This window comes from Penaeus japonicus, unplaced genomic scaffold (assembly GCF_977035675.1).
Source record: "Penaeus japonicus unplaced genomic scaffold, GWHDUDI00000001_assembly GWHDUDI00000027, whole genome shotgun sequence".
NCBI classification, from domain to species: Eukaryota; Metazoa; Arthropoda; class Malacostraca; order Decapoda; family Penaeidae; genus Penaeus; species Penaeus japonicus.
Window position 1 is genome coordinate 16,936,506 of NW_028234429.1, and position 26,510 is coordinate 16,963,015.

At 45.3% G+C, this 26,510-nt stretch overlaps 1 protein-coding gene across 17 annotated transcripts in view; it reads left to right on the forward strand.

Annotated features, from left to right (window-relative positions):
* Positions 1-26,510, forward strand: part of dop (microtubule-associated serine/threonine (MAST) protein kinase dop) — a 235,439-nt gene that overhangs the window by 149,270 nt on the left and 59,659 nt on the right. For 3 of the 17 annotated variants that reach the window (XM_086552686.1, XM_086552687.1, XM_086552690.1), the window contains exon 1: positions 23,216-23,491. The exons of 10 other annotated variants lie outside the window; for them this stretch is intronic. In XM_086552686.1, the coding sequence (XP_086408812.1) occupies positions 23,411-23,491 (81 nt within the window). In that variant the 5' untranslated portion in view covers positions 23,216-23,410. Of the gene's footprint in view, positions 1-23,214; positions 23,492-26,510 lie in introns of those variants that run through there. 4 more of the 17 variants (XM_086552692.1, XM_086552693.1, XM_086552689.1 and 1 more) reach the window with 3 other exon arrangements.

Consider the following 26,510-nt stretch of genomic DNA (forward strand, 5'->3'; position numbering starts at 1 on the left):
AGGTTAGATAGGTTGCAGGTCAGGGACATCAGCAGGTTAGACAAGTAGCAGGTCGTGAATATCAGTTGATAAAGCAGAATATAGGATAAAGTAGGTCAGCAGACGGTAGGAGAAGCAGACAGAAAGATATCAATATTTTTTTTTTTTTTTTGTAAAATGTGAATGGCCATTAATCAGTCAGTTAATTACTTTATTTATACGTAAATTTTAAATGAATTGCCTTGATTTGTATATCTGAATTCGTATATGACTTGACTGACGTTTTGCCGTTCTTATAAAAAAATGAGTGATTAAATAATGGAAAAAAAATCGTGCATTTGCTTCCGCATAATCGTCGACGATGCAAGAAAAGAGAGACGGAAAAAGATAGAAAGATGAAGACCCGATGATTGACTTGCTGCAGGTTGCGTTCTTGCCAGTGATCAGCGTTGCATTCCGGGATTTAGGGCGGAGGGCCTTCCTCCTCCTCTTTTTCTTCTTCTTCCTCTTCTTTCTTCTTCTTCTTCTTCTTCCTCTTCTTTTTCTTCTTCCTCCTATTCTTCTTCTTTTCCTTCTTCTTTTTATTCCTCTTCTTCCTCCACCTCCTCCTCCTCCTCCTCCTCCTCTTCTTCTTCTTCAACTACTACCTCTTCTTCGTCGTCTTCTTCATTTTCTTTTTCCTCCTCACCTCATCCTCCTCCACATTTTCTTCGCTTCTTCCTTCACTTCCTCTTCTTCGCAGCATCCTTCCGTCTCCCACGAGACCCTCATCACCATCATCATCAGAACAGCCACCCACCCACTCCCCTCCCCACCTCCCCTCCCCACACCCATCTACCCACCTCCCCACCCCTACCCACCTCCTCCTCACCCAACCATTCGCTCTGGCCTTGACCGTTCCTTTCCCCCCCTCCTTCCCCCTCACCCCTCCCTTCCCCTTACCCCCCCTTCCCTTCCCCTCACCCCCCCCTTCCCCTTCCTCCAGTCCCGCCGTCGTGACGACATTCTGACGTCACTAAACGTCATGACACGTCACAAAACGCGAATCAAAGTATTGAATTCTTACTCGGTACTTCTGATCAAGAGGCAGATGGTCAGTCTTTGTGAGGTGTGAGGGAGGAGAGGGAGAGGGAGAGGGTGAGGGTGAGGGTGAGGGTGAGGGAGAGGGAGAGGGAGAGGGAGAGGGAGAGGGAAAGGGAAAGGGAAAGGGAAAGGGAAAGGGAAAGGGAAAGGGAGAGAGAGAGAGAGAGAGAGAGAGAGAGAGAGAGAGAGAGAGAGAGAGAGAGGAGAGAGAGAGAGAGAGAGAGAGAGAGAGAGAGAGAGGGAGAGGGAGAGGGAGAGGGAGAGGGAGAGGGAGAGGGAGAGGGAGAGGGAGAGGGAGAGGGAGAGGGAGAGGGAGAGGGAGAGGGAGAGAGGGAGAGGGAGAGAAAGAGAGAGAGGCAATCAAGTGGGATGCTACGTGGAATACTTCAGCCCGCCGGGGGAACAAGCCAAGCCGCGACCGGATCCAATATGCCGTTAGAATAATGCATTAGAGAGGGAGGGGGAGGGCAGGGGGAAGGAGAGGGGGAGGGGGAGGGATAGGAGTAGGGGTAGGGGTAGGGGTAGGGAAGGGGGGAAGGAGAGAAGAAGGAAAGAGATCGAAAAATCCTACCCGCCCACGCCTCCTTGTTGACGCGAGCGTGGGCGTGAGTCTCCTGGCTCTACTCCTACACCCCCGTCCTCCCTCCCTACCTCCTCCTCCTCCTCCTCCTCCTCCTCCTCCTCCTCATTCTCCTCCTCCTCCTCCTCATTCTCCTCCTCCTCATTCTCCTCCTCCTCCTAATCCTCCTAATCCTCCTAATCCTCCTCATTCTCCTCCTCCTCCTCCTCCTAATCCTAATCCTAATCCTAATCCTAATCCTCCTAATCCTCCTAATCCTCCTCCTAATCCTCCTCCTCCTCCTCCTCCTCCTCCTCCTCTTCCACCTCTAACACTCTGCTTCATAAGATGAAGGATATTGCGAAGAAAAAAACAGAAAGAAAGAAAGAAAGAAAGAAAAGATACCTTGCTCTTACGTCGAAGATTGGTCGATTGCTGAGATATTAGAGCCTGATTTTTCGTTTTGAATCATATTTTGATTTATCTTCTATTTCGATGCAGTTACGTTGTTCCCATTCTTAACTATTTGCAAAGAATAACAAGCCATAGTTATTATGTATAGTTTGTCCCTTTTTGTCCAATACTCTTACTAACTAGAAAGTAAAAAAAAATATATATATATAGAAGGTTATCAGTTGATAAATTAATGTTTGGAAAAAAACGTATATATTTGGGTAGAGGAGGTGAACTTGGTCATAACGCTTTTTTTTTTTTTTTTGATAACTTGTATATAAACAACTCCGTGTTTGTAATTGGTTGCACGAGTGTTTATATAAAGAAAGTCAGTGGAAGAAATATTTACATGATTCTAATTATGCGTGTTTTTGAGATTTTTTTTATGGATGAATTAATTAGATTGATTTTGTTGTTGTTGTTGATATTATTGTCTAAATTGTTGTAAAGACTTTGAATCGAAGGTGTTGTTATCTTTTTGATGTTTTTATTATTGTAAATACCTCGATTGACTGGTTATTTTTAAGTTGCTGTTGTTGCAACTAATTGACGATTTGTTATGATTCATTTATTGTTTTTGTTGCAAAGACCTCAATCGACGGTTTGTCGTTGTTCGTTTGTTGTTGTTGTTGTCGCAAAAAAAAATATTGTCATTATTTTGTTGTTGGTGTCGTTTCGCAACTGAATTCACTCTAGCCCTTTCTTGGTATTCAACGCTAATGCACCTTGCAAGCCTCGTGTAATCATTCGAATCTGCCCCTAAGTGTATGAATCACCTCTGCTCTTTGCGTCTTCTGCTCTCCATCGCCTTTAAGACTTGGGAGACTTCGGAAGAGGGAGGAAAGAAAGACTAGTAAAGGAGGAGAATTAGAAGAAGGATAACATGAAGGAGAAAAGGGAAATTAATTGTGTTAGTAGTGATGATGGTGATATTTATGGTAATAATGGTAATTAGGATAATATTGGTAACGATAATGGTAATGATAATGATGATGATGATATTGATGATGACGGTAAAGATAGTGATGATGATGATGACTATAATGATAATAATTATAGTGGAGAAAAAGAATGCTGATGATCTTAGAATGCATATGAATGATAAACAGAGGAGGAGGAGGAGGAGGAGGAAGAATGGGAGGTAATTCTGATTACAAGAATGAAGACGAAAAAATAAATATATATAAATGACATTAGATATTATCAGAAAACGAAGAAGCGACGTGTACGACCCTGAACAGAACGCCCATCCTGTCGCAAGGCCCTTTGCGTTCAGACTTTCGTTGCAAGTCTGTAATACGAGTCTCTCCTGTGGCATCAAGGGGAATGGCGGTTGGAACGAGCACCCCCCCCCCCCTTCCTCTCCCCGGTGCGTTGATCTCCCGTAATGGGGCGGCCACAGCAAACCGCCCTTGCAGGATGTACACTGGAAGAGCAGCGTAATGGGTCTGTGTGCCGTGGATATACGTGTATGTCAGCGGAGGGCTAGTCCCCTTTCGCTCTTTTCCTCCCCTCTCCTCTTCTTCCCCTCTCCTCCCCTTCTTCCCTCTCCTTCCCTTCTTCCCTCTCCTTCCCTTCTTCCCCTCCCCACCTTCCCCTTTTGTTCCCCACATTCTCCTCTCCTCCCCCTCTTCCCTGTCCTCCCCACATTCCCTATTCCTCCCCACCTTCCCCCTCTCCTCCCCACCTTTCCCCCCTCTCCCCCCCTCTCTCTTTTACCTTTCCCCCATCTCCCCCCTTTGACTCACCTCTTCCCCTTTATCCCCTCCCCCTCTCTCTATACCCTCCCCCCTTTGACTCACCTCTTCCCCTATACCCTTCCCCTCCTCCTATACCCTCCTCCCCCTTTGCCTCCCCCTGGAGCGGCTGGCGTGGAAAGCTGGGTGGAACAGCTGCCTGCTCTGAGTGTGTTTGACGAGGCGAAGTGGTGCGCGAGTGTTGTTTTTCTTGTTGTTTTTTCTCTCTCAACCGTCGCCTGTCTTTCGCTTGATACGAGTGCTACCTGAGAATATTTATTAATCTGCGGTGAAGTGGGTTGTGAAGTCAAATATATGCGTCGTGGAACAGATGGTTAAGCGTTGAGAGGCTGTGATCATAATTGCGCATTGTAGTGAAGTCGTGCGGGTGGATCCCGTAGATTTCGGACGCCTTTTTTTGCTTGTGGTTTGTTGATACACCGGATGATGGACTCTGGTGAATCTCCATGCAACATGATTGTGATCACAGTTGAAGACAGTTCGGCTGATTGCCAGGTAGGTTTGTGGGTGAAAGAAATGTATGAGTGATATTATTGTTATTTGTTTATTGAGGTAAAGTGATGTATCTACTTATTGAAGTTGGATGTATTTTTTTTATTTGTTTGGGGGGATAACAAAAAGTTGTTTAATTTAGGTATGAGGTCAGAGATATATTCTATAAAAAAACGCGTTAGTCGAGAGATATGACCGTTGCATCTTTTATCTCTCTTCTCGTACCTCTGAAAAAAAAGAAAATATTATCATCCAATTTCCTTCCCATTCCTTTTTCCCCCCTTCTACCCTTTGTGGCTTCTTCGCCTCTTATCGGTTTCCTATACGAGGACGGGATAGAGATGTCTTAGGCGTGGTTTGGCCAATAACCCACCTGAAGGAGGAGACGAAGGAGGAGACGGAGGAGGTCCGAATTTTGACTCAACGCACTTCCCCTTTATCCCCTCCCCCTCTCTCTATACCCTCCCCCCTTTGACTCACCTCTTCCCCTATACCCCCTCCCCCTCTCTCTATACCCCCCCCCTCCCCCCTTTGCGCGATCGTGGAGCCGGCTGGCGTGGAACAGCTGGAGAACGATAGTGCTGCTCTGAGATGCTGTTTGGACGAGGCGACAGCTTGTTCCGCTGGTCGCCCGCCAGTTGTTGTTTTTTGTTGTTTTTTCACTCTCTCACCGTCGCCTGTCTGATACGAGTGCCTACCTGAGAATACCACCTGAATATGCGTATTAATCTGCTGCGGAAGTGGGTTGTATGCTGTGATAACAATATCGTGGAACAGATGGAGTAGCGTGCGAGGGCTGGTGATCGTAAATCGCATAGTAGAGAAGTCGTGCGGTTTGAATTCGTGATTCGGAAGCCTTTTGTTTTGCTTGTGACGGCGGATTATGACGGATGAGAATCTCTGGTGAATCTCCATGCCATCTATGTGATCACAGATTCGGCACAGTTCGGCTGATTGCCAGGTAGGTTTGTGGGTGAAAGAAATGTATGAGTGATATTATTGTTATTTGTTTATTGAGGTAAAGTGATGTATCTACTTATTGAAGTTGGATGTATTTTTTTTATTTGTTTGGGGGGATAACAAAAAAGGAAAGAAAATTAGGATGAGTCAGAGAGATATGTATATAAACTTAACCACGTTATCAACTCATCTCTACCGTTACATCTTTTATCTCTCTTCTCGTTATATCATCTAAAATTTCTATAGTAATTATCATCCATTTCCTTACCCATTTTGTTCATTTTCCCCCCTTCTACCCTTTGTGGCTTCTTCGCCTCTTATCGGTTTCCTATACGAGGACGGGATAGAGATGTCTTAGGCGTGGTTTGGCCAATAACCCACCTGAAGGAGGAGACGAAGGAGGAGACGGAGGAGGTCCGATTTGTGGAGGTGGCGGAGGGGCGTTGGGTGGAAGCTAGCGGGACGGGACCCTTTGCACTGTTAGTTCTGGCTGATGTTGCAGGGAGCTGTTAGTGTTGATTTTTTTTTTTTTTTTTTTTTTGGGGGGGGTGAGTGTGTGTGTGTGTGTGCGTGTGCGTGTGCGTGTTTGTGTGTGTGTGTGTGTGTGTTTGTATGTGTGTGTGTGTTTGTATGTGTGTTTGTTTGTGTGTGTTTTAGTGTTCTTTTTATCTCGGAGAGGGCGTGTTTGTTTTTGTCTGTGTGCGGCTCTGTCATTTTTTAATTTTTAGATTAAAATGCGAGGGCATTAATTATTTATATACGCGCGTGTACATATATGTTTAATAAATACGTGCATATGTATGTATATATGTATGTATGTATATGTAAAGGCATGTGCGTATGTACGTGTACGTCCGTGCAACCGCCAACATTTCTTGCTGGTGGTGAGTTGGGGTTATTTGGCAGCGGTTTCCATGAGCGCATCCCTCTGCTCGCTGCCGGAAGTCTTGTGACGTGAAGAAAGCGCACGAGGCTCGGCCAGAGAACCATGAGTCACGCTTGTGTTTGTGTTGTGTGCGTGTTTGTTGTGTGTGTGCGTGTGTTTGTCTGTGTTTTTGTTTGTTTGTGGTGTGTGTGTGTTTGTTTGTATGTGTGTGTGTGTGTGTATGTGTGTGTTTAATCCGTGTTTGTGGATGTCTGTCTATATGTTTTTGATTATGTGCGCATTTGTGCAAGTGTACTCGTGTAGAAGCGAAAGAGATTGAAATAGAGCTAAAAAAAAGAAAAAAAAAGAAAGGGTGAATTAGCAGGAACGAATTAGATCAGCAACTATCAATTGATTATAATGATCAAAGCACTTACTTTGCCCCCCGTACAGAGGACCTTGAATAACCTGACAGAAAATGACAGTGATTGGTATGAAGTGATTGATATGACAGGATAGGCCACTCATGACAGGACACCGTAGTGTATAATGATAATATGGGTGTATATGAGAATAATAATAAGCGAAGGAGAGAAATCTTGGGTGAGCCAAGAATGTGCGACGGATAACAGGCCTGCCAACATTCCCAGCTGCTCTGTGCCCTGTCACTTACCCAGATGGTGGTGGTGTTTTAGTCGTTGCTTGTTGTTGTCCTTGCGATAGACCCCGTATAACGTCAGAAATCATGTTACGGCGTCACTGCTTTTATATTGTAACATTTCGTTGTGTTACGCCTTACGAAAATTCGAACGGTGTGTTTCACCTGTTGGTATTTCCCCTCCTGTCTCCCTGTCTCCTCCCCCTACCCTTACCCTACTCCCCCTACCCTACTCCCCCATCCCCCGTCCCCACCCCCTACCCTACTCCCCCCTCCCCCCTCCCCCGCTCCCGCGTGAAAAATCCTTTCGTGGGAATGTTAACTCCGGGTTCCTTTCGCGTGGGGGAGTGCTGGGGGGGGGGGGGGGTCACCTTTTGGGGATTGACGTAATGAGTTTTTTGTTTATGTTGATCTGTTTGTGTGGTCAGTTTGATTATTGTTTTGTTTTGAACTTTGTTCGTTGCGGTAATGTATGTTTTTCTTTTTATGTTTTTGTACTATATTCAATACTTATCAGTTTTATTTTAAGCAATGGATATATATATATATATATATATATATATATATATATATATATATATATATATGATATATATATACATATATACATATATATATAGATATATATATATATATATATATATATATATATATATATATAATATTATATATATATGTATATACATATATATATATATATATATATATATATATATATAAAATATATACATATATATATATATATATATAATATATATAAATATATTTATATATATATATATATATATATATATATATATATATATATATATATATATATATACACATATATACATATATATATATATATATATACATATATATATATATATATATATATATATATATATATATATACACATTAGTATATTTATATATTGTACATCAAGGGAAAGAGGGGATTTTAGGCAATATTGTCGCAATGAAAAACAGTTTGATTGCCAAATAACATTAATTTTGTATGTGTGTGTGTATGTTTATATGTATGCATACATGTATGCATGAACATGTGCTAGAGTAAAGATGTATTAGTGTGTTTGGGGACGCCTGGGTGTATAAGGGTGTACAGTGCAGGGTGAGCGAGTGTGAGCCCATAAAAAGGGTTAAGGATGAGGGTGAGAGGGGACGGGTGGGAAGGTGTGAGGGGAACTGAGTCCAAGGATGATGTAAGTGTCTGAGAACTTGGCACAGAGGGGAAACATTGGCATAAAGTATGAGGTAAAGGATTAAAAGAGACCGCTCGTTTATTATTATTTTTTTTTATTGATTTCTTTTATATCAAAGCAAAATCAAAGTCAACTCCTTTAAAGTCTAAGAAAAAAAGTCATTGTCCTATCCTGTTTTTTTTTTTTTCTTTTCTTTTTTTCTTTACTTTTTCTCAATAAAAAATAAAAGATTGTAATCGTTGACTGATCTCCGGATTTTCGCTGACATGAGAGCAAGTTGATTATCATAATTAGGGGGAGAGAGAGGGAGGGATGGTGGGAGAGAGGGAGAGAAGGAGAGAGGGAGAGAAGGAGAGAGGGAGGGAGAGAAGGAGAGAGAGAAGGAGAGAGAGAGAGAGAGAGAGAGAGAGAGAGAGAGAGAGAGAGAGAGAGAGAGAGAGAGAGAGAGAGAGAGAGAGAGAATAGAGAAAGAGAAAGAGAGAGAGAGGGGGGGAGGGAGAAAGAGAGGAAGGGAAGGAAGGAGGTAGGGAGGGAGGGTGTGGTAATTATTATCTCTTTTGACAACCGTTGCGTTTGATGGTTTGTTAACTTTTTTCGGGGTTAGTCTTTTTTTCTTGGGGGGGGGGGGGCTTGGAGCCGGGGTCAAACGAAGGTCATGAAGGGGAAGGGGAGGGAGAGGGGAGGAGGAGGGGGAAGAGAAAGGAGAGGTGGATGGGGATAGTTTGGGTATGAGGAGGAGGAGGAGAAGGAGAAGGAGAAGGAAAAGGAAAAGGAGAGGCGGATGGGAAGGGAGAAAAGAAGGAGGGGAAAGGAGGAGGAGTAGAAGAAACAAGAAAATAGAAGGAAAAGAAAAACTAGAAACACAAAAAGGAGAACAAAAAACAGAAGCACAAGAACTAAGAACCAAGAGATAGGGAGAGGAGGTGAAGAAGAACGAAAGAAAAAAAAAAGTCAAAAGAAACAAAAGCAAAATCAATGACCTTATGCAACATCTCACCAAGGGCGATAAAGACGTATTAAAGAGGCGATATGAATTAGTCTCCCCTCCCACGCGCTGCCGTCACACGCGGGTCGTTTTCTCGTCACGGCCGAGACGAGAAGTGAAGGAGGGACTTTGATAAATTGATTTAAAAAAAAGGGGCGAGAAAAGAGCGGGAGAAGAATACGAAAGGAGGAAAGGAATGGGGAGGGAAGAGGGAAGGAAGAGAAAGGAGGAGGGAAGGAATAGAGAGTAGGAAAAGAAAGGAGAAGAAGAGGAAAAGAAAGGAGGAGGAAAGGATAAAATGAAAGGGAAAGAAAGTAGAGTAAAGAAAAAGAAAAGAAAAGAAAGCAGGAGGAAAGGAAAAAAAAAAACACGAAAGAAAGACATCAACACGGAGGACAAGGGAAGACCAATCGATACATAGGATTGAGAGAAGAATTCCTGAGACGGTGACGAAGGGAGAGGGAAACCCAAGGATTAAGGAACCAGCTCGTTGTGGCTTTCCTCTACACATGTCGCCGGATCCCTGTGCACGTGTGTGTGTGTGTGTGTGTGTGTGTGTGTGTGTAGTATGTCTATGTGTCAAGGATGAATCCGATTGCAATCAAGGGATTGAAGTGATATTTCTTGCAAGTTTGTCTTTTCTTTTCTTTCTTTTTTTCTTCTATTTTGTGTGTGTGGTATTGCGGTATGGTACTCGCCGCGGAACATGGCGTTTTCGGTAGCTACACGTGACTTCTGAGACCCTGAAACGTCATCGTCAGGGGGGGAGGGGGGAGGGGTGTATGTGTGTGTCATCCGAGTGTGTGTGTGAGTGCGTATTTATGTATGTGTGCGTGTGTATGCTTGTGCCTGCGCGTGTGTGAAGCACATAAGTGGCAGCCGGACGCGTCACTGACAGTGCTGTAAGAATGACGTAAGAATGAAGTCACGATTCGTCATGTGTTCTCTTGCGGTGTGCGTGCGTGCGTGCGTGTGTTAGGAAGTATGCTTGTGTCATTGCTCTCCCAGTGTTTTTGTTTCGTTGTATTTGTTAGTAAACAATAAGTCGTTTCTCTGAATAACGGGCGTGCTTGGGCGGTAATTAGCCACTTGTTATGACTGCAAAGAATGCAATGTTGCAGTGGAAATAAAGAAGAACATGAGAAAAAAAAGAGAGAGAAACAAACGAGGGAAATGACGTCATAAAACGGTAGTGGTGCGTCGGTGGATCGCTCCAGCATCCGCCTGTGGCTCGCTCGGCAGATAGGATATCTTTAGGCACTAACATCTTGCAGGAGCCGCGGGAGATAACGGGCATCATCTCCCGTCCTATCTCGTCTCTTCGTTTTCCCTGCTCCTCCTACCCTCCCCTCTCCCTGCTTCTCCTCTTTCCCCTCCCCCTCTCTCCCTACTCCTCCTTCTCTTTCCCCTCCCCCTCTCTCCCTGCTCCTCCTTCTCTTCCTCTCTCCCTACTCCTCCCCTTCCCTCTCTTGCGCCTTTCCTTCCCTTCCCCTCCCCTCCCCTCCCCTCCCCTCCCCCCCCCCCCCTCCCCTCCCCTCCCCTCCCCTCCCCTCCCCTCCCCTCCCTCCCTCCCTCCCTCCCTCCCTCCCTCCCTCCCTCCCTCCCTCCCTTCCCTAACCATGCAGGAATCCCCCCCCCCCCATCCCCCTTCCTCACGTCCTCTCACGCCCGTGACTGTGTCCGCCGGAATGCTATGATTCAATCCGCAAATTATAGACCGTGAGTTAAGGGGAGATGAGAGGAGAGGGGAGAGAGGGGAAGAGAGATGGAAGAGGGGAAATATCCGAGAGAGGAAATGGCGAGGAATGGGAGGTTGATAAACAGCGACGAAAGGAGAGGGTGATTAACGAAGAGAAAAGGAAGGAATATTGAATAGGAGGAATTTAATCTGAGTGAGTGCGAGGGGAAAGGTAGACAGAAGAGGGTAGATGGCAATGCAACAAAGAAACGTGGAGAGGATGAAAAAAAAAAATAGAACAAGAGAGGGCCGTGGAGATTAAAAAAACAAGGGGAAAGATACGCAAGATTAGGAAAGAGCAGATGACGAAATAGAAATAGATAGATAGATAGAAAGCAGAAGAGGGTGTATAATCCCTAGGGTAAAAAAAAGGGGAAAGGAAAGAGGGGAATCGGATAAGGGAGTGAAAAGGGGAAAAGAAGCAAAGATAAGCAGTGGATGTGCACGACAAGAGGGGAAGCTTAAAGAATAAAAATTAGAGGTGGTTGTCAACTGAATTTTCTTCGCCCGAGAGAGCAAGCGAGAGACTTACGAGAGGGGAGGGGAGGGGAGGGGAGGGGAGGGGAGGGGAGGAGAGTGTCCGCATAGAGATATGGCCCCCGTCCCCAATTTGAGGGCGAAGGAAGTGTGTGAGGGGAGAAGGAGAGAGAGAGAGAGATAGAAAGGGGAGAGGGAGGGAGGGAGAGAGAGAGAGAGAGAGAGAGAGAGAGAGAGAGAGAGAGAGAGAGAGAGAGAGAGAGAGAGAGAGAGAGAGAGAGAGATGGGTGGGGGGGTCGAGAAAGAGGAAAGGGGAAGAGAAGCAGAGAGGGTGAGACGGGGCGAGGAAGAGGGAAAAGAGGGGAGGGAGAAACGAAGCGTGGAAGAGGGGCGAGGTGAGAAAGAGGGAAAAAACGAAAAGGGGGAAGGACAGAGAGAGAGAGTGAGTGAGAGAGTGAGTGAGTGAGGAAAAATATCAAATTAAGTATGGAATAACGTTTAACAAGGACAATGAGAGACAAGGGGAAAGTTATGATTAGAAATTGAGAGGTTTGACTAAAACAGGAATGGGATGAAGGCAAAGAGCGGAGGAGGAGGAAGAAGAAAAAAAAGAAAAAGAAGAAAAAGAAGACCTCTACCCCTTCGATGTGTACAGCAAAAAAAACTATATTCGATTAAGGAAAAAAAAGTTACAAAAATATATATAAGGTAAAGGAAAAATATAATAATTCGCAATTTATATGGAAGAAAAATGATTGGGAAAATAACGTGGCAGCGGGGGAATAGAACTGCAGCGATGAGGATGAAGATAATAAGAGGAATGAATTAACAACAGAGTGAAGCAGGGAACGAAACACGATGATGATGGTGATGAGGATGGTGGTGATGGTGATGATAACAATATCGATAAAGAATTGATAATAACCTTGATAATGTGTTGAAACGAGGGACATAAAATTTATTGCTGATTACGATGGTGATAATAACAATAAAAAAGTGACCATTAATGGGGGATATGAGTTGAAACGGAGGGTTAGAACAGAGAGAGGTGATGATGATCGTGATAACGATAACATAGAGAGAACAATAGCGATTATAGGTTACCAACGGTAGTTGTGTTTACGGAGCGAAAACTTGTCATGCGCGGCGGCCCTTCATCATGCACTGTGCCGTGATGCGTGTGCGGGCGCCGCAGCTCCTAGAGGGTAGCACTATGCGGGAATTGTGAGGAGATCCATCCAAAGTTAGCTTGTGTTTTCTCTCTCTCTCTCTCTCTCTCTCTCTCTCTCTCTCTCTCTCTCTCTCTCTCTCTCTCTCTCTCTCTCTCTCTCTCTCTCTCTCTCTCTCTCTCTCTCTCTCTCTCTCTTTTATTTGAGGGGGGGGGGTAACGTACGTGTTCTCTCTCTCAAAAATCTGAATGATATGGTGTTGGAGAGAGAGAGAGAGGGGGGGGGGAGGGGAACGGGGAAGGATGACGTGAGTTTTATATTTTGAATGGGGTAAGAATAGTAATATAATTTCCGCAAGAGTTTTGTTTGGCGTTTAGCCTTTAATAAGTTGGCGTAGGATTTGTCCTTTGCAATGCTCTTTTTTACGCCTTTATATGGCCCGACTGATGACTTACGTCCTCTTCATTTGGCTCGACTTGTCATTTGACTTCATTTCTGTCTGGGTGATTGTGCAGGCTACACGTGCATTGGCTGAGGATGCGTCATGCGACTTTCATGACTCTCATTTCATACTCCAAAGTTAGTTTACGTAAAAAGATAAATATTATTTAACATCTTAACCCCGGCCGTTTTCCAGATAAACGGTTAATTGTGAAATGAACGCCCGTCCTATTGTGTTCAGACGCCGTTCAGACGCCAACCACTTACTGTCAAAACTGGCGTCCTTCCAGTCCCGCTCTCCCTCGGCCAGGCTCAATGCTCCTTCCTTCACCGAGGCGACCTTTCCTCACGACGAAGTGCTGTACCACGCCTCACTGCGCCCAGGCTCAGACCCCGCCCTTCACCCCTCCCCCTCCTCCCCCTCATTTTTTTTTCTCCTCTCTTCTCCCTGTCCCTCTCTCTCGCCCCTCCCTCACTCACTCATTTTTGCCCTTTCTATTATTACTTTTTTTTATCTGCCTATGTGCCTATTCCCCTTTCGCCTGTCCTATCACATATCCTCTACCTCGCTTCTTCCCTCCTTTTACCTTCTTTACCTCACTCCTTCTCTCCCACTGCCTCCCTCCTTTCCTAGTTGTACCTTCTTTACCTCCCTCCTTCCCTCCCTATATCTCCTTCCTTCCTTCCCTCTACCTTCCTCCTATCTTCCCTCCCTCTACCTCCCTCCTTCCCTAACTCTACCTTCTATACCTCCCTCCTTCCCTCCCTATATCTCTTTCCTTCCCTCTACCTTCTTCTTTCCTTCCCTCCATCTACCTCTCACCCTCACTCTCACCCTCACCCTCACCCTCACCCTCACCCTCACCCTCACCCTCACCCTCACCCTCACCCTCACCCTAACCCTCCCGTACAGGCCACGCATGTACCATACTCCAGCAAATTAGCCCGAGGCTCGCCTGCTATGTGGCTGCCCACCACATTACTCCTCATGAGGGCGCATGGACATCATGAGGTGGCACTGGGAGTGGGGGGGGGGTAGAGGAGAGAAGAGAAGAGGAGAGGAGAGGAGAGGAGTGGGGGGAGGGGAGAGGAGAGGAGATTCATAATGTGGGTGACGCTTGGCTAATGAGGCCACGTGGGAATATGTTGCCATGTGCCCGCATATAGACGTACTTCGTGACGTCATGATTAGTCCCGAATGCCACGGGTTTGCAATTCAGCCCCACGGTTTGCAATTCCTTCTTGAAATTTGCAATACGACCGCATAGATGTAAACAAACTGCTTATGATCTCCCACGACCTCCCCTCACCGCCTCCCCCCTTCTTCTTCTTCTTCTTCTTCTTCTTCTTCTTCTTCTTCTTCTTCTTCTTCTTCTTCTTCTTCTTCTTCTTCTTCTTCTTCTTCTTCCTCCTCCTCCTCTTCCTCCTCCTCCCATCTCCTCCTCCTCCTCCTCCTCCTCCCATCTCCTCCTCCTCCTCCCATCTCCTCCTTCTCCTCCCATCTCCTCCTCCTCCTCCTCCTCCTCCTCCTCCTCCTCCTCCTCCTCCTCCTCCTCCTCCCATCTCCTCCTCCTCCTCCTTCTTCTCCTCCTCCTCCTCCTCCTCCTCCTCCTCCTCCTCCTCCTCCTCCTCCTCCTCCTCCCATCTCCTCCTCCTCCTCCTCCTCCCTTGACGTCATTTCCTCCCGCAACGTCAGAGGTTAAACGACCACGTCCAACTTTGAAGATTTTAATACGAGATTTTTGGAAGTTCGTTCTTGAGGATTTCAAGAGATTCCTCGAAGCGGTTGCGATGCGGCTGTTCTTGTTGTTGTTGGTTTTATTTGATTTTTATTTTGTTTGTTATTATTTTGTTGTTGGTTTTATTTTATTTTTATTTTATTTGTTATTATTTTTGTTGTTGGTATTGATGTTATTGTTGTTGTTGTTACTCTTATTACTATTGTTACTCTGATGACCATTGTTACTATTATTATTGTTGTTTATATTATCAACACTATTATTATTATCACTCTTATTATTATTTTTATTATTATTATTATTATTATTATTATTATTATTATTATTATACTATTGTCATCATCATTATAATTGTTGGTGATGACTGGAACGGCCAGGCTTGATGATAGTAATTATCCAGCAACAGTTTCCCTTTTGATTTTTTTGTTTTTTGTCTTTGTCTTGTTTTTGGTATTTGTCTTTTTTTTTTTTTCTTTTTTTTTTGTTCGTTTCTGGTTTTTCCCTGTAAAAACAAATAAAAAACAAATTTTGGGCATGGTAATTAAAGATTCTTTTTTTTTCTTTTTTTTCTCTCGGTTGACCCTTAAACCTCTCCCCCATCACCCCCATACCACGCTGCCTTTCCCTCTCCCCCCTCAAAAAAAAAAAAATATATATATATGTGATCAGTATATTTAGAATTTTTGTCTATGGATATGATACAATCACCTTTAAATTGAGCTATTGCACATTGCAACAGCTTGCACAACTTCCCGCTCCGAAGTGCCTCGTGTGGTAGGGAGGGAGGTGAAAGGGTTAAAATTGGGGGTGGGTGGGGTGGGGGGTGGGGGTGGAGAGGGAGGCGGGTGCTGAAACAAGGGAAAGGTGGCATATCCCTAACCCCTACCCCCCCCCCCCCCCCCCCCCTCCCCCCCCCCCACCCCCCCCCCACCACCCCCCCCACCCCACCAGCCCCCCCCCCCCCACACACCCCACCACCCCCACCCCCAACCCACCCCACCCCCCCAACCCCCCCCCCCCCCCCACCCCCCCCCCCCCCCCCATGTCTATCCCCCTTTGCCTGAACCCCCACCGGACTGCAACCCTACCGCTAGGGGGAGGGGGAGGGGGAGGGGAAGGTAGGGAGACCTCGTGCTAATACCTAGCCGTACTCTACGCTTTTCTCTCTTTTTCCCCTCTCTCTCTTGCTCTCTATTTCTCTCCCTTCCTCTCTCTCTCCCTCCCTCCCTCCCTCCCTCCCTCTCCCTCCCTCTCCTCCCCCCCTTTCTCTCTCTCTTTCTCTCTCCCTCTCCCTCTCTCCCTCTCCCTCTCCCTCCCCCCCTCCCCCCCTCCTTCCCTCCCTCCCCCCCTCCTTCCCTCCCTCTCCCTCTCCCACTCCCTCCCCCCTTCTCTCTTCCTCTCTCCCTCTCCCTCTCCCACTCCCTCCTTCCCTGCCCCCCCCCTCTCTCTCTCTCCTTTTTTTTTATTCCTTTTTTGAGAAGCGGCTTGTGACTGGCGATTCCCAGGCATGAGTCATCTAGCTTAGGATCAGTTAAAGAGGACCGACCGAGCGACAACGTGTGTTTCCTATTTATTTATTTATTTATTTATTTATCATTTTTTTATCATTGTTGTTGGTGTTGTTGTTATTTTTTTGTATTTGGTATTGGCAGTATTGTTATTTTTTTATAATTGTTTTTTGTTTTTGTTTTTTTTTATCTAGATTCGTGATTGTTATTATTGATGTTATTAATGTTATTAGTATTGTTATTATATGTAATTTTGTTATTGTTGTTGCTGTTGTCACTTTGGTATTTTCAAAATTTTAGTCTTTTTTGTTTTTTTGTTTTTTGTTGACAATATTTGATTCTCTCAGTAGCAAGGATCAGTTCGTTACGCGAAGGAGGGAGTTTCGTCCCGTCTGTTAACGGAACAATTACACAGGATCAGTCACTCTGGGTACTGCCATTGCAATCGAGAGCAATCAAGGAAAAGGTCACTGACTAAATTGATAGTGAGTGATCTATTTCAGGGCGGGGCGCCGTTGCAAGTTCTACCTTTTTCATTGCACGAGGTTCCATAATGTTGCATGAGGGTCGTTTCCCCTCCTCTCCCTCTCTTTCTGTTTCTTTCTTCCTTTGTTTTTTATCTTTCTTTCTTTGTTTCTCTTTTCCTTTCTTTCTCTTTTTTTCTCATTTTGTCTTACTTTCTGTTTCTCTTGTTCTTGCTCTCTCTCTTTCTCTTATTATTTTTCTCTCTCCTCTTATTATTTCTCTATCTTATTGTTTCTCTCTCCCTCTTATCATTTTTATCTCTCTCTTATTATTTCTCTCTCTCTCTCTCTCTCTCTCTCTCTCTCTCTCTCTCTCTCTCTCTCTCTCTCTCTCTCTCTCTCTCTCTCTCTCTCTCTCTCTCTCTCTCTCTCTCTCTCTCTCTCTCTCTCTCTCTCTCTCTCTCTCTCCTCTCTTCGCTCTCTCTCTCTCTCTCTCTCTCTCTCTCTCTCTCTCTCTCTCTCTCTCTCTCTCTCTCTCTCTCTTCTCTCTCTTTCTCTCTCTCTCCTCTCTCTCTCCTCTCTCTCTCTCTCTCTCTCTCTCTCTCTCTCTCTCTCTCTCTCTCTCTCTCTCTCTCTCTCTCTCTCTCTCTCTCTCTCTCTCTCTCTCTCTCTCTCTCTCTCTCTATTTATCTCCCTTCCTTCCCCTGTCCCTCTCTCCCTCCCTCTCTCCTTCCCTACCTCTTCCCAACCATGTGCTCTCACGAAATCAGGGATGCGAAGAATCCCTCTCGGGGGCTATTTCTGCCCCCCCCCCCCCAGATAGGCGGGGTCTCCAACAGACGCATCTGAACGGGCTATTTTGCACCTTCTTAATCTCCCGTCTGGTATTATTGTGAAGGCGTGCGCGATACATTTGCTATGCTGTCAAGTTATGCTTCTCTCTCTCTCTTTCTTTCTTTCTCTCTCTTCTCTCTCTCTCTCTCTCTCTCTCTCTCTCTCTCTCTCTCTCTCTCTCTCTCTCTCTCTCTCTCTCTCTCTCTCTCTCTCTCTCTCTCTCTCTCTCTCTCTCCATGTTTTAGGGTAGATTAGGGTGTGGGCGGGGCAATATTCAGGGCATTCAGGGCTGGGCAGATGTTTAAGGCATTTGTTTTTGTGGGGAAGGGGGGGGGGTGTATATGTTTATCTTGTCGTTTGTTTGTTTGTCTGTCTGTGTGTGAGAACGTGTTGTGTCGTGGCGTGTAAGCAAAATCCTTGTCGAAGCTTTGTGTATAGAGACTTTTTTCACTTTTTTTTTCTTTTTTTTCTTTTTTTATGATGCAGGACATTCGACATCGTAACATCCTGTAATATCCTACAACATCCGGTACCGTCCTGTCTACCCGCCCGGCCGCCGTGTGTGTGCATTGTTCCCCCCTTCCTCCTCCTCCTCCTCCGCCGCCGCCGCCGCCGCCGCCGCCGCCGTCTCCGTTGCACGCCATGACCCTGCAACCGCCATATATGTACACACGGGATCCACACTCTGCCAACCCCCCTCCCCCTCCCCCTCCTCTCCCCCTTACCATATCCGCTCTCACCATATCCGTCTCGTCTCTAAGCCTTGTGTTTCCCTTCTCCAGAGTTCCATATTTTCCCCTCCCTTCGTCTGCCCCCCCCCCTTCTTATTCGCCTTTTAACCCCATACCATCCCCTCTTATGCTCCCCCACTCCCCGCTCCTATGCTGCCCCCTCCCCTCATACTCATTCTCTCACCTCCACCCCTCCATAGTCAAGACCCCCTTCTTTGCAAAACTCGTTTTAAAATCTCTCGTTTGCATCTCCATCAGAGAGTTTCCTCCCCGCCTTTCCTCTTTCCTTCCTTTCGTTCCATTTATCCCCTCTTCTCTCTTTACCTTCCTACCTCCCTCCTTCTTTCCATCCTTCTCTCTCTTTCCCTTCTCTCCCTCCCTATCCCTCCCTTCTGTTCCTCCTTCCCTCCCGCATCCCTCCTTCCCTTCTTTCCTTACCTTCTCCTCTTCCGTCTCTTCCTCCTTCCCTTCCTTCCTTCTTTCCTGCTTTCCTACTTTCCTCCTTTCTCTCCTCCCTTCCTTCCTTCTCTCCTCCCTTCCTTTCTTCTCTCCTTCCTGCCTTTCCCTCTTTCCTTCCTTCTCTCCTCCCTTCCTTCCTTCTCTCCTTCCTGCCTTTCCCTCTTCCCTCGGGGTGTGGTTCCTTCCTTATCTCCTTGTGGCTCGGCGCCGTGTTTCGGTCATGCATAAGGGCTTGGTGCATGGCGCGACGGCGAGGCTGATAATCCTGGCATGGGCGTGATAAACCAACCCCCTATTTATTTTTTTCCCCCTATATGAGTTGTTCTTATTTACGTTTTGTTGTTGTTTTATTGTTGTTGTTATTGTTGCTGCTGTTTTGTTTTGTTATTCGTAAATTGTTTTTTATTTATTTTTATGTTGTTTCCGTGCTACTGGTTCGACGGGATTGTCTATTTTTCCGTGATAGATGGACATACAGTGTCTTTACACTGAATGGCTTATTCTTTACCTACGTCTCGGGAGTCATGCATTACAGATTCGCCTCCCAATGCTTTCATACTTGCGAAAAATTGCATGATAGTTAGCTTAATCCAACCCAACCATGATCTCACAGTAGAGGTGTACCGTGATCGTTTTTTTTTCCAAACATTGCAACCCCATGATTCACCCATTGCAGCTCCGACGTCCTAATTTATTGCACACGCTCCCTCCCCCTCCCCCTCTCCCCTCCCTCCCTATATTGGCGTGTGACGTCATGAGCTGAATAGTAGAGATAGGGGGAGGGCGAAGGGGACGCGGTGATCAGTGTCACAGGTGGAGAGGGAGGAGGTCTAAGTGGGCTGTGAGATATGTATGCGTATGTGTGTGTGTGTGGGGGGGGGGGTTCTGTGTGTGTGTGGGGTGGGGGTCTGTGTGTGTGTGTGTGTGTGTGTGTGTGTGTATGTGTATGTGTATGTGTATGTGTGCGCGTGCGTGCGTGAGTGCATCCGTGTGTGTGTGTGAGTGTGTGCGCGTGTAAGTCATAATGATGACGTGGATAGCCTCCCACAAGGAGGATGTCTTTCGAGGACCAAGTGGAGTGCGCATGTCCGGTACGATCACAAAGACAATAGCTCTTGCCTGACGTGAGCTCTCACCTACACGGGACCGTCTGCCAAATGACACTGGCAGGTATGACACGTGACAGGTGCCGTGACAGTCATCCCGCTGTTTATGAATCAGTAGTGTTGTTTTTATTTTTTCTGTGTATCTTTATGTCGCCTGAAGATTTTTGTGCATTTTGGATAAAAGAGAGGATATTATTTTTTTTCGTTTATTCTTCTTTCGTCTTTCTTTTTTATCATCTCTTTCTTTACCTTTTTATATCTTCTCTTTCTCCTTTTTTTTACACATTTTCTCTCGCTGTTATCCTGTTATATTTATCTTTTTGAGTTTCCTGAAGGAGAAGACAGGAAACGGGAAAGAATAGTTGATGGAAAATACGTGTCGTTTTTCAGGTGTAATAACCGACCCGTTTCAACTGACCGTGAGTAGTAGGCGGAAAGTTAATCATAATACGAAGTGTTGTCCAGTGACGTTGGATGAAAAAAAAAAAAAAAAGTTGTGACGTATTTGAAAAAAAAATCGTGTGACGTATTAAAGAAAAGGTCGTCTTTTTTTTATATGTATGACTTAAAAAAATCGTGTGATGTCTTTAAAAAATCGTAGTATATATATTTATATTTCTTTTTTTTATATCGGATCACGTATTTAAATCAATAATTGGACGTATTTTATACGTACGGACACACCCACGCGAAAGAACAGGATTTTAATAAACCGGCAACGAAAGTATTTCAAAATGTTTAGCTTTTCTACCCACGCGTTGGTAAATGCGACAGCACTGCGTCTCAAACTTGCCAGTGTTGCAGAAGTTGATGAAAAATTGCAAATAATGATAATAAGTGGGCTGTCAGGTGGGTATGTAGGGCAGCGAGGATAAGGGGAAAAATTGACGGCGCGCATGCCAGGACTTCCTTGTTTTGATTTTGAAATTGGAGAACTAGAGTGATACCAAAAGTGGAAAGAGAAAGGCGAAAGTCGGAGGGAGAGGAGAGGAGAGGAGAGGAGAGGAGAGGAGAGGAGAGGAGAGAAGAGAAGAGAAGAGAAGAGAAGAGAAGAGAAGAGAAGAGAAGAGGAGAGGAGAGAAGAGAAGAGAAGAGAAGAGGAGAGGAGAAGAGAAGAGAAGAGAAGAGAAGGGGAGAAGAGAAGAGAAGAGAAGAGAAGAGAAGAGAAGAGAAGAGAAGAGGAGAGAAGAGAAGAGAAGAGAAGAGAAGAGAAGAGGAGAGGAGAGGAGAGGAGAGGAGAGGAGAGGAGAGGAGAGGAGAGGAGAGGAGAGGAGAGGGGAGGAGAGGAGAGGAGAGGGGAGGGGAGGGGAGGGGAGGAGAGAGGGAGGGAGGAGAGGGAGGAGAGAGGGAAAGAGGGAGAGAGGGAGAGAGGGATTGATTGATTTTGATTTTGATATGTTTATTCATACTATATACATTGTATACTCATGAATAGGCATAGGAACTATGCCTAAATGATTTGTACAGTTCATATTAGATTCTGAGACATACATTGTTGGTAAAGCAGATATTACTGTGACCCTGTCAATCAATAAGCTAGAGAGAGAGAGAGAGAGAGAGAGAGAGAGAGAGAGAGAGAGAGAGAGAGAGAGAGAGAGAGAGAGAGAGAGAGAGAGAGAGAGAGAGAGAGAGGAGGAGAGGAAGGAGGAGGGAAGGGAGGGAAATAAGGAATTAAGAGAAGAATGAGGGAGGAAGGAGAAGACGAGAATCTAAGTAGTGAAAAGGAGTGGAAAAGGGAGGGGAGGGGACGGAAGTAAGAGAGAGGGAGGGATGGGAGGGAGAGAGGAGGGAGGAAGGGAAGCGCCGGCGTTTTAGCATGTATTCAGGCATTGAGCGAGAGAAATCGTGATGTACGGGGTTATTTACAAGGCATGGAAAGCGGGGAAATATGGCTCGTCGTGGAAAAGCGAAATCCGACAGGGGGAGAGGGAGGGAAGGGGAGGGGAGTGGAGTGGGAGGGGATGTACAGGCTGACGATGGCGGTGGTTTTGATTTATGTTTATTTTTTCAGTGTGTCATTATTTCGCTCTCTCTTTCTTTTTCTCTTTCTTTCTCTCTTTCTCTCTCGCTCTTTCTTTCTTTCTTTCTTCCTTTCTTTCTTTCTTTCTTTCTTTCTTTCTTTCTTTCTTTCTTTCTTTCTTTCTTTCTTTCTTTCTTTCTTTCTCTCTCTCTCTCTCTCTCTCTCTCTCTCTCTCTCTCTCTCTCTCTCTCTCTCTCTCTCTCTCTCTCTCTCTCTCTCTCTCTCTCTCTCTCTCATTATTACCATCCTCATTTCTATCGTTGTCTGCCTTCTTACAATCGATGACTTTTGTGACGTAACTATCTCTCATAAGTTATTATGAGACATAATGACGGAGAAGTTGTAGCATAGAAAAAATCTCCGGGCACGGAGGTGAAGGAGAGGAGGGAGGGGAGAGGGGGGGGAGGAAGGGGGGGAGAACATACTTTCACTCCCTCTCGCCTTCCACAGTCAAAGTGACTCATACATTTTTGTCTATATATGTCTCTCTATCTCTCTTTTTTTCTTCTTCTCCTTCTTTTATCGCGGTCGTTGGCAGAAAATCGCACGCTTATTGACATGCATTCGCACCTCCTTGTGGATTGGGGCGTTCAATTAGCGGACATCAGCTTATATTGTGGTACCTGTTGTGGAAGGTTCGGGACTCTTTCCTACGCACATACGCACGCACATGCATACGCGGACGGAGGTACATTGGTACATTTACGCGCACGCACACACATGCACGCACAGGCACACACGCACACGTATTTTCTTTCCTCTTTTGATGACGTCTATGGAATTGAATTACCGGCGATAAACTTTTTTTTTCGTCGGGAAGGAAGCTTACGTGAAATTTTGTAATAAATAAATCTAATAATAATAAAAATAAATGGGTGATAGAAGACACGTTCACAGCGAGGATTGATAGACATAGCGGTTGATGCCCTTGTGGTCCCCTGCCGCTGCACCCGAGATAATGTTGTACAACCACATGGCCTCAACCAGCTAGAACTCCCGCGTGCTGCTCGCCGAGAGAGAGAGAAAAAACCCGTTGAGAAAGTTAGCGTTGTAGATCAGAGGGTAGTGTAATATGCCATTTCACTTGGGTTAATAGCCGTTTCGGTATAAAACTCTTCCTGTCTTGTTTTTTTTCTAATATTCGAGCTAAGATGGAGAGTGCAGGTAGAGAGGGAGTCGGTCGGACGTTAGGTTTCTAAGGTCTCCCGCGCGCAGCCTCTGGGACGTCATGACGGGTTCGCGGCCCGGCCAGACGTACGACGACGCCACACTTTTTTTCGGGGCTCGGGGAGTATGGGAGGGGGAGGAAGGGGAGGAGGAGGAGGTGAGCGTATGATATGCTCGACTTGTTGCTCTGCACGTCACGTTTTGCAGGGTATATCGTTGAAATGCGTTGATGAGCTAAGTTTCGGAGGGTAGTGATGTATCGTTGGAAGGGTTTAGCGACGAAACGAAGGGTTGAATTCGCCTCCGAGGGGGTGGGAGGAAGGCCGTACGACAACCCCCCGACGGTCACCCCAGGAGGCAACCGGCCGACGAGTGTGTGTGTGAATTTCATCGTCGGGTTTCGAGCAGTGACTCAGTGCGCCGCCGTGGGTGCTGTGTGTAGTGATGCGTAGGGAGACTCAGTGTCGGGTGATGTTCTCGAGTAAATCGCGTAATAAGCACCACACATACAAAGGACCGATGGCGATGGTGTTAGACTGCGGGCGTGCCGTGTGATGCGTTATGTGCGCCGAGAGAGCCTCCACCATGCAAGACAGGCGGAATAGACAGGACAAGACCATGGACTTGGTGATCTGGAAGTTGGTGAGTTTAAACACACACGTTCTTCCTCGTCGAGCGCTTTAGGCGAGGCATGGCCGCGCTGGGACGAGGGCGGCTGGATGGACGCCCTCTGCAGAAAGGGATTTTTGGGAGGAAACAGCTCTCATTGCGGAGGAAATGGGGATTTTGTCGTATTTTCACTCTGAAGTTGGGTTTAATTTGGCGTTTTGGGTGACATGCGGAGACGAAAGGATGATAATAACTTAAAAAAAAACGTTTCGGTTTGATGTTTGGTGAAGGAAACGGGATGGTATTTCGTCTCATGAATTGTCTATAAAATGAGTGTTCTCTTCTGTTCCATGTCTGTTATTTAGGCTGATTTTTATTTATTTGTTCTCGTGCAGCAAGTAAACAATCTCAGCTTTGAAGATATGCGGAAAGTACATTGAACCGACTGTACTCTCCTTACTACCTTTGGCAATGATTAAAGGCTTGTTCCATGAATGATAATAATAATAATAATAATATTATTATTATTATTATTATTATTATTGGTATGTATGTTTGTATGTAAACGGTTAGTGTGCTCATTAACTACTTATTATCATGATCTGTTTTTAGCTTTTGGGGTATTATTATGACTGCCTTTGATGTTCTTTCAAATATACTCTATAACTTAACTCCCCTGCTGCGAAATGTTGAAAACAGTACAACATTGTGCAGGCTGTTGTTGAAGTGTGGCTCTCCGCCCATACTGTTCCGGATTGTTATTTGTATTTATTTTTTCTATTATATGTCACTGCCAAATTTGAGTTAGAGTAGGAGTTAAAGCAATTTAAAGCAGTTAAAGTAATTTGCTCAATGAAGAAAATCAAAACGCAGGGGGTCTCGAGACAAGCTGTCGAAATCTGATTATGCAAATGGGATCCAATTTCCACCTAGTTAAACGGAGGAAGTATGAGAGAGAGAGAGAGAGAGAGAGAGAGAGAGAGAGAGAGAGAGAGAGAGAGAGAGAGAGAGAGAGAGAGAGAGAGAGAGAGGCCAAACAAAAGAAAAATACAGAAAAAAAGAGAACAGGAAGATGAGTCACGACTCGCACGGATCTGAGTCAAATAGTGGACGCAGAAATATGCAGATGAAAAGAGAATGACTCACTTTAACGGTGTTCAAAGTGGGGGATAGAACAAGGGCGGGGGGAGGTGGGTGGTGAGTGTGGTGAGTGTGGGGGGGGGGGGGGGAAGGGGGCTGTTCACTCACCTTAGCTTCAAGACAAGAAAAGAGCCTTGGCTATTTGACATCACCCTAAAATGGTATAGTGCGCTGGCAGAGAATATACGATTACTGTTTCTTAATGATGACGGTGATAGGAATGGTAATGGTTATGGTGATTATGATGAGGGTGTATTTATATCATACAGTTCTTGTATGATGCATTGCGCGTGGCTTTTGTCTTCCGGTACAGAGTGCATGGCTACTGTTTCATGGGAAAGTGCGGAAGGGGTTACAGTATATGTGTCTGGAATCTGACAGTAGAACGTGCATGGCAACTGTCTTGTGCAAGGTGTCTTAGATACTGTAAGACGGTATGGCGTGCATGATTATTCTCTCACGGGTCTTACCTGTGCGGTTGAGTCATTACTCCGCGTGTCTGTGTATGTTGTTGTTGTTTTTTAACTCTTGTTTTCTGTCTGTGGATTTGGGATTGTGCGTTTCACTCGGTCTGTTTGCGTCTTTTTTTTATTTTTTGCTTCTCACCAACTGCCCCCTTTTTATTTATTTATTTCTCTCTCTCTCTCTCTCTCTCTCTCTCTCTCTCTCTCTCTCTCTCTCTCTCTCTCTCTCTCTCTCTCTCTCTCTCTCTCTCTCTCTCTCTCTCTTTCTCTCTCACCTCTTTATTCGTCCCCAACCATTCCTATCGTCCTTCCACCCCCTCCACCCCACTCTTACTCCCCCTCCACCCCTTCCTGCAGGCACACCTTAAAAGTGAAGCGCCGCCGCCACCCATGTTGTCAATTATCGTGCATCAGGCAGCGGCGTCAAACGGTTGCTGATGGAGGATGTGACGATTTTTTTTACGCATTGAGTTCGTACTTTAGAAAATAAATTCTTGTCATTGTTTTGTGTCTAGAAAGTTTGGAAATTGTATTTATTTGTTTATTTCGTTTTATTGAAGGAGAGAATTCCGTAAAGTCTTTTCTTCGAGGAAGTCAAAAGTTCGGTACGAAGTTGGCCTGTTCGTTCCGTGTCTTACGTGTGACTGTGTTTGGTTGTTTGTTTGTTTACTTCATAGTGTAAACAAACTAAACATAAGGTGGTTTAGAATTTGACATTGATTTCGAATCGGATCTTCTTTTATCTTTTCTTCTTCTTTTTCTTCTTCTTCTTCTTCTTCTCCTCCTCCTCCTTCTCCTCCTCCTCCTCCTCCTCCTCCTCCTCCTCCTCCTCCTCCTCCTCCTCCTCCTCCTCCTCCTTCTATTTAACTTTCTTTTTTTCAACAATTTATACTCAAGACTTTCCTTCAAGAAACGTATTGGAGAAAGAAAAATGTTCTTTAGCTTTCACCCTTTCTTACTCGTGCACGTGTACTTTTTTATTATATTCTTTTTCTTCTTATTTTTTGGCTTTGAATTTTTTGTTTAAGATCGTGAAGCTTTCTACTGTTACTGGTCGCGTATTTCGTGCTAGAGGGGCGGTATAAGCAGCAACTGTTGTAGCAGTAGCAGAAGCACCAGCAGTAGCAATAGGGGCATCATTGAGAGTAGCAATAGCAGTAGTAGTAGTCGGAGTAGCAATAGCAGTAGTAGTAGTCGGAGTAGCAGTAGCAGTAGTAGGGGTAGCAGTAGAAGTAGCAGTGGCCAGCGAAGGGGCATTGTATTTTCGTCAGCGGTTTGAGTACCTTGCAATTGGGGTATTTTGGCATTGTTTACGGCAATAGAGTACTAGCAAGAGGGGCTTTTGGCACCGTGCCACGTCGTCCTTTTAAGAGAGAGAGAAAGAAAGAAAGAAAGAAAGAAAGATAGATAGAAAAAGATATACATATATATATATATATATATATATA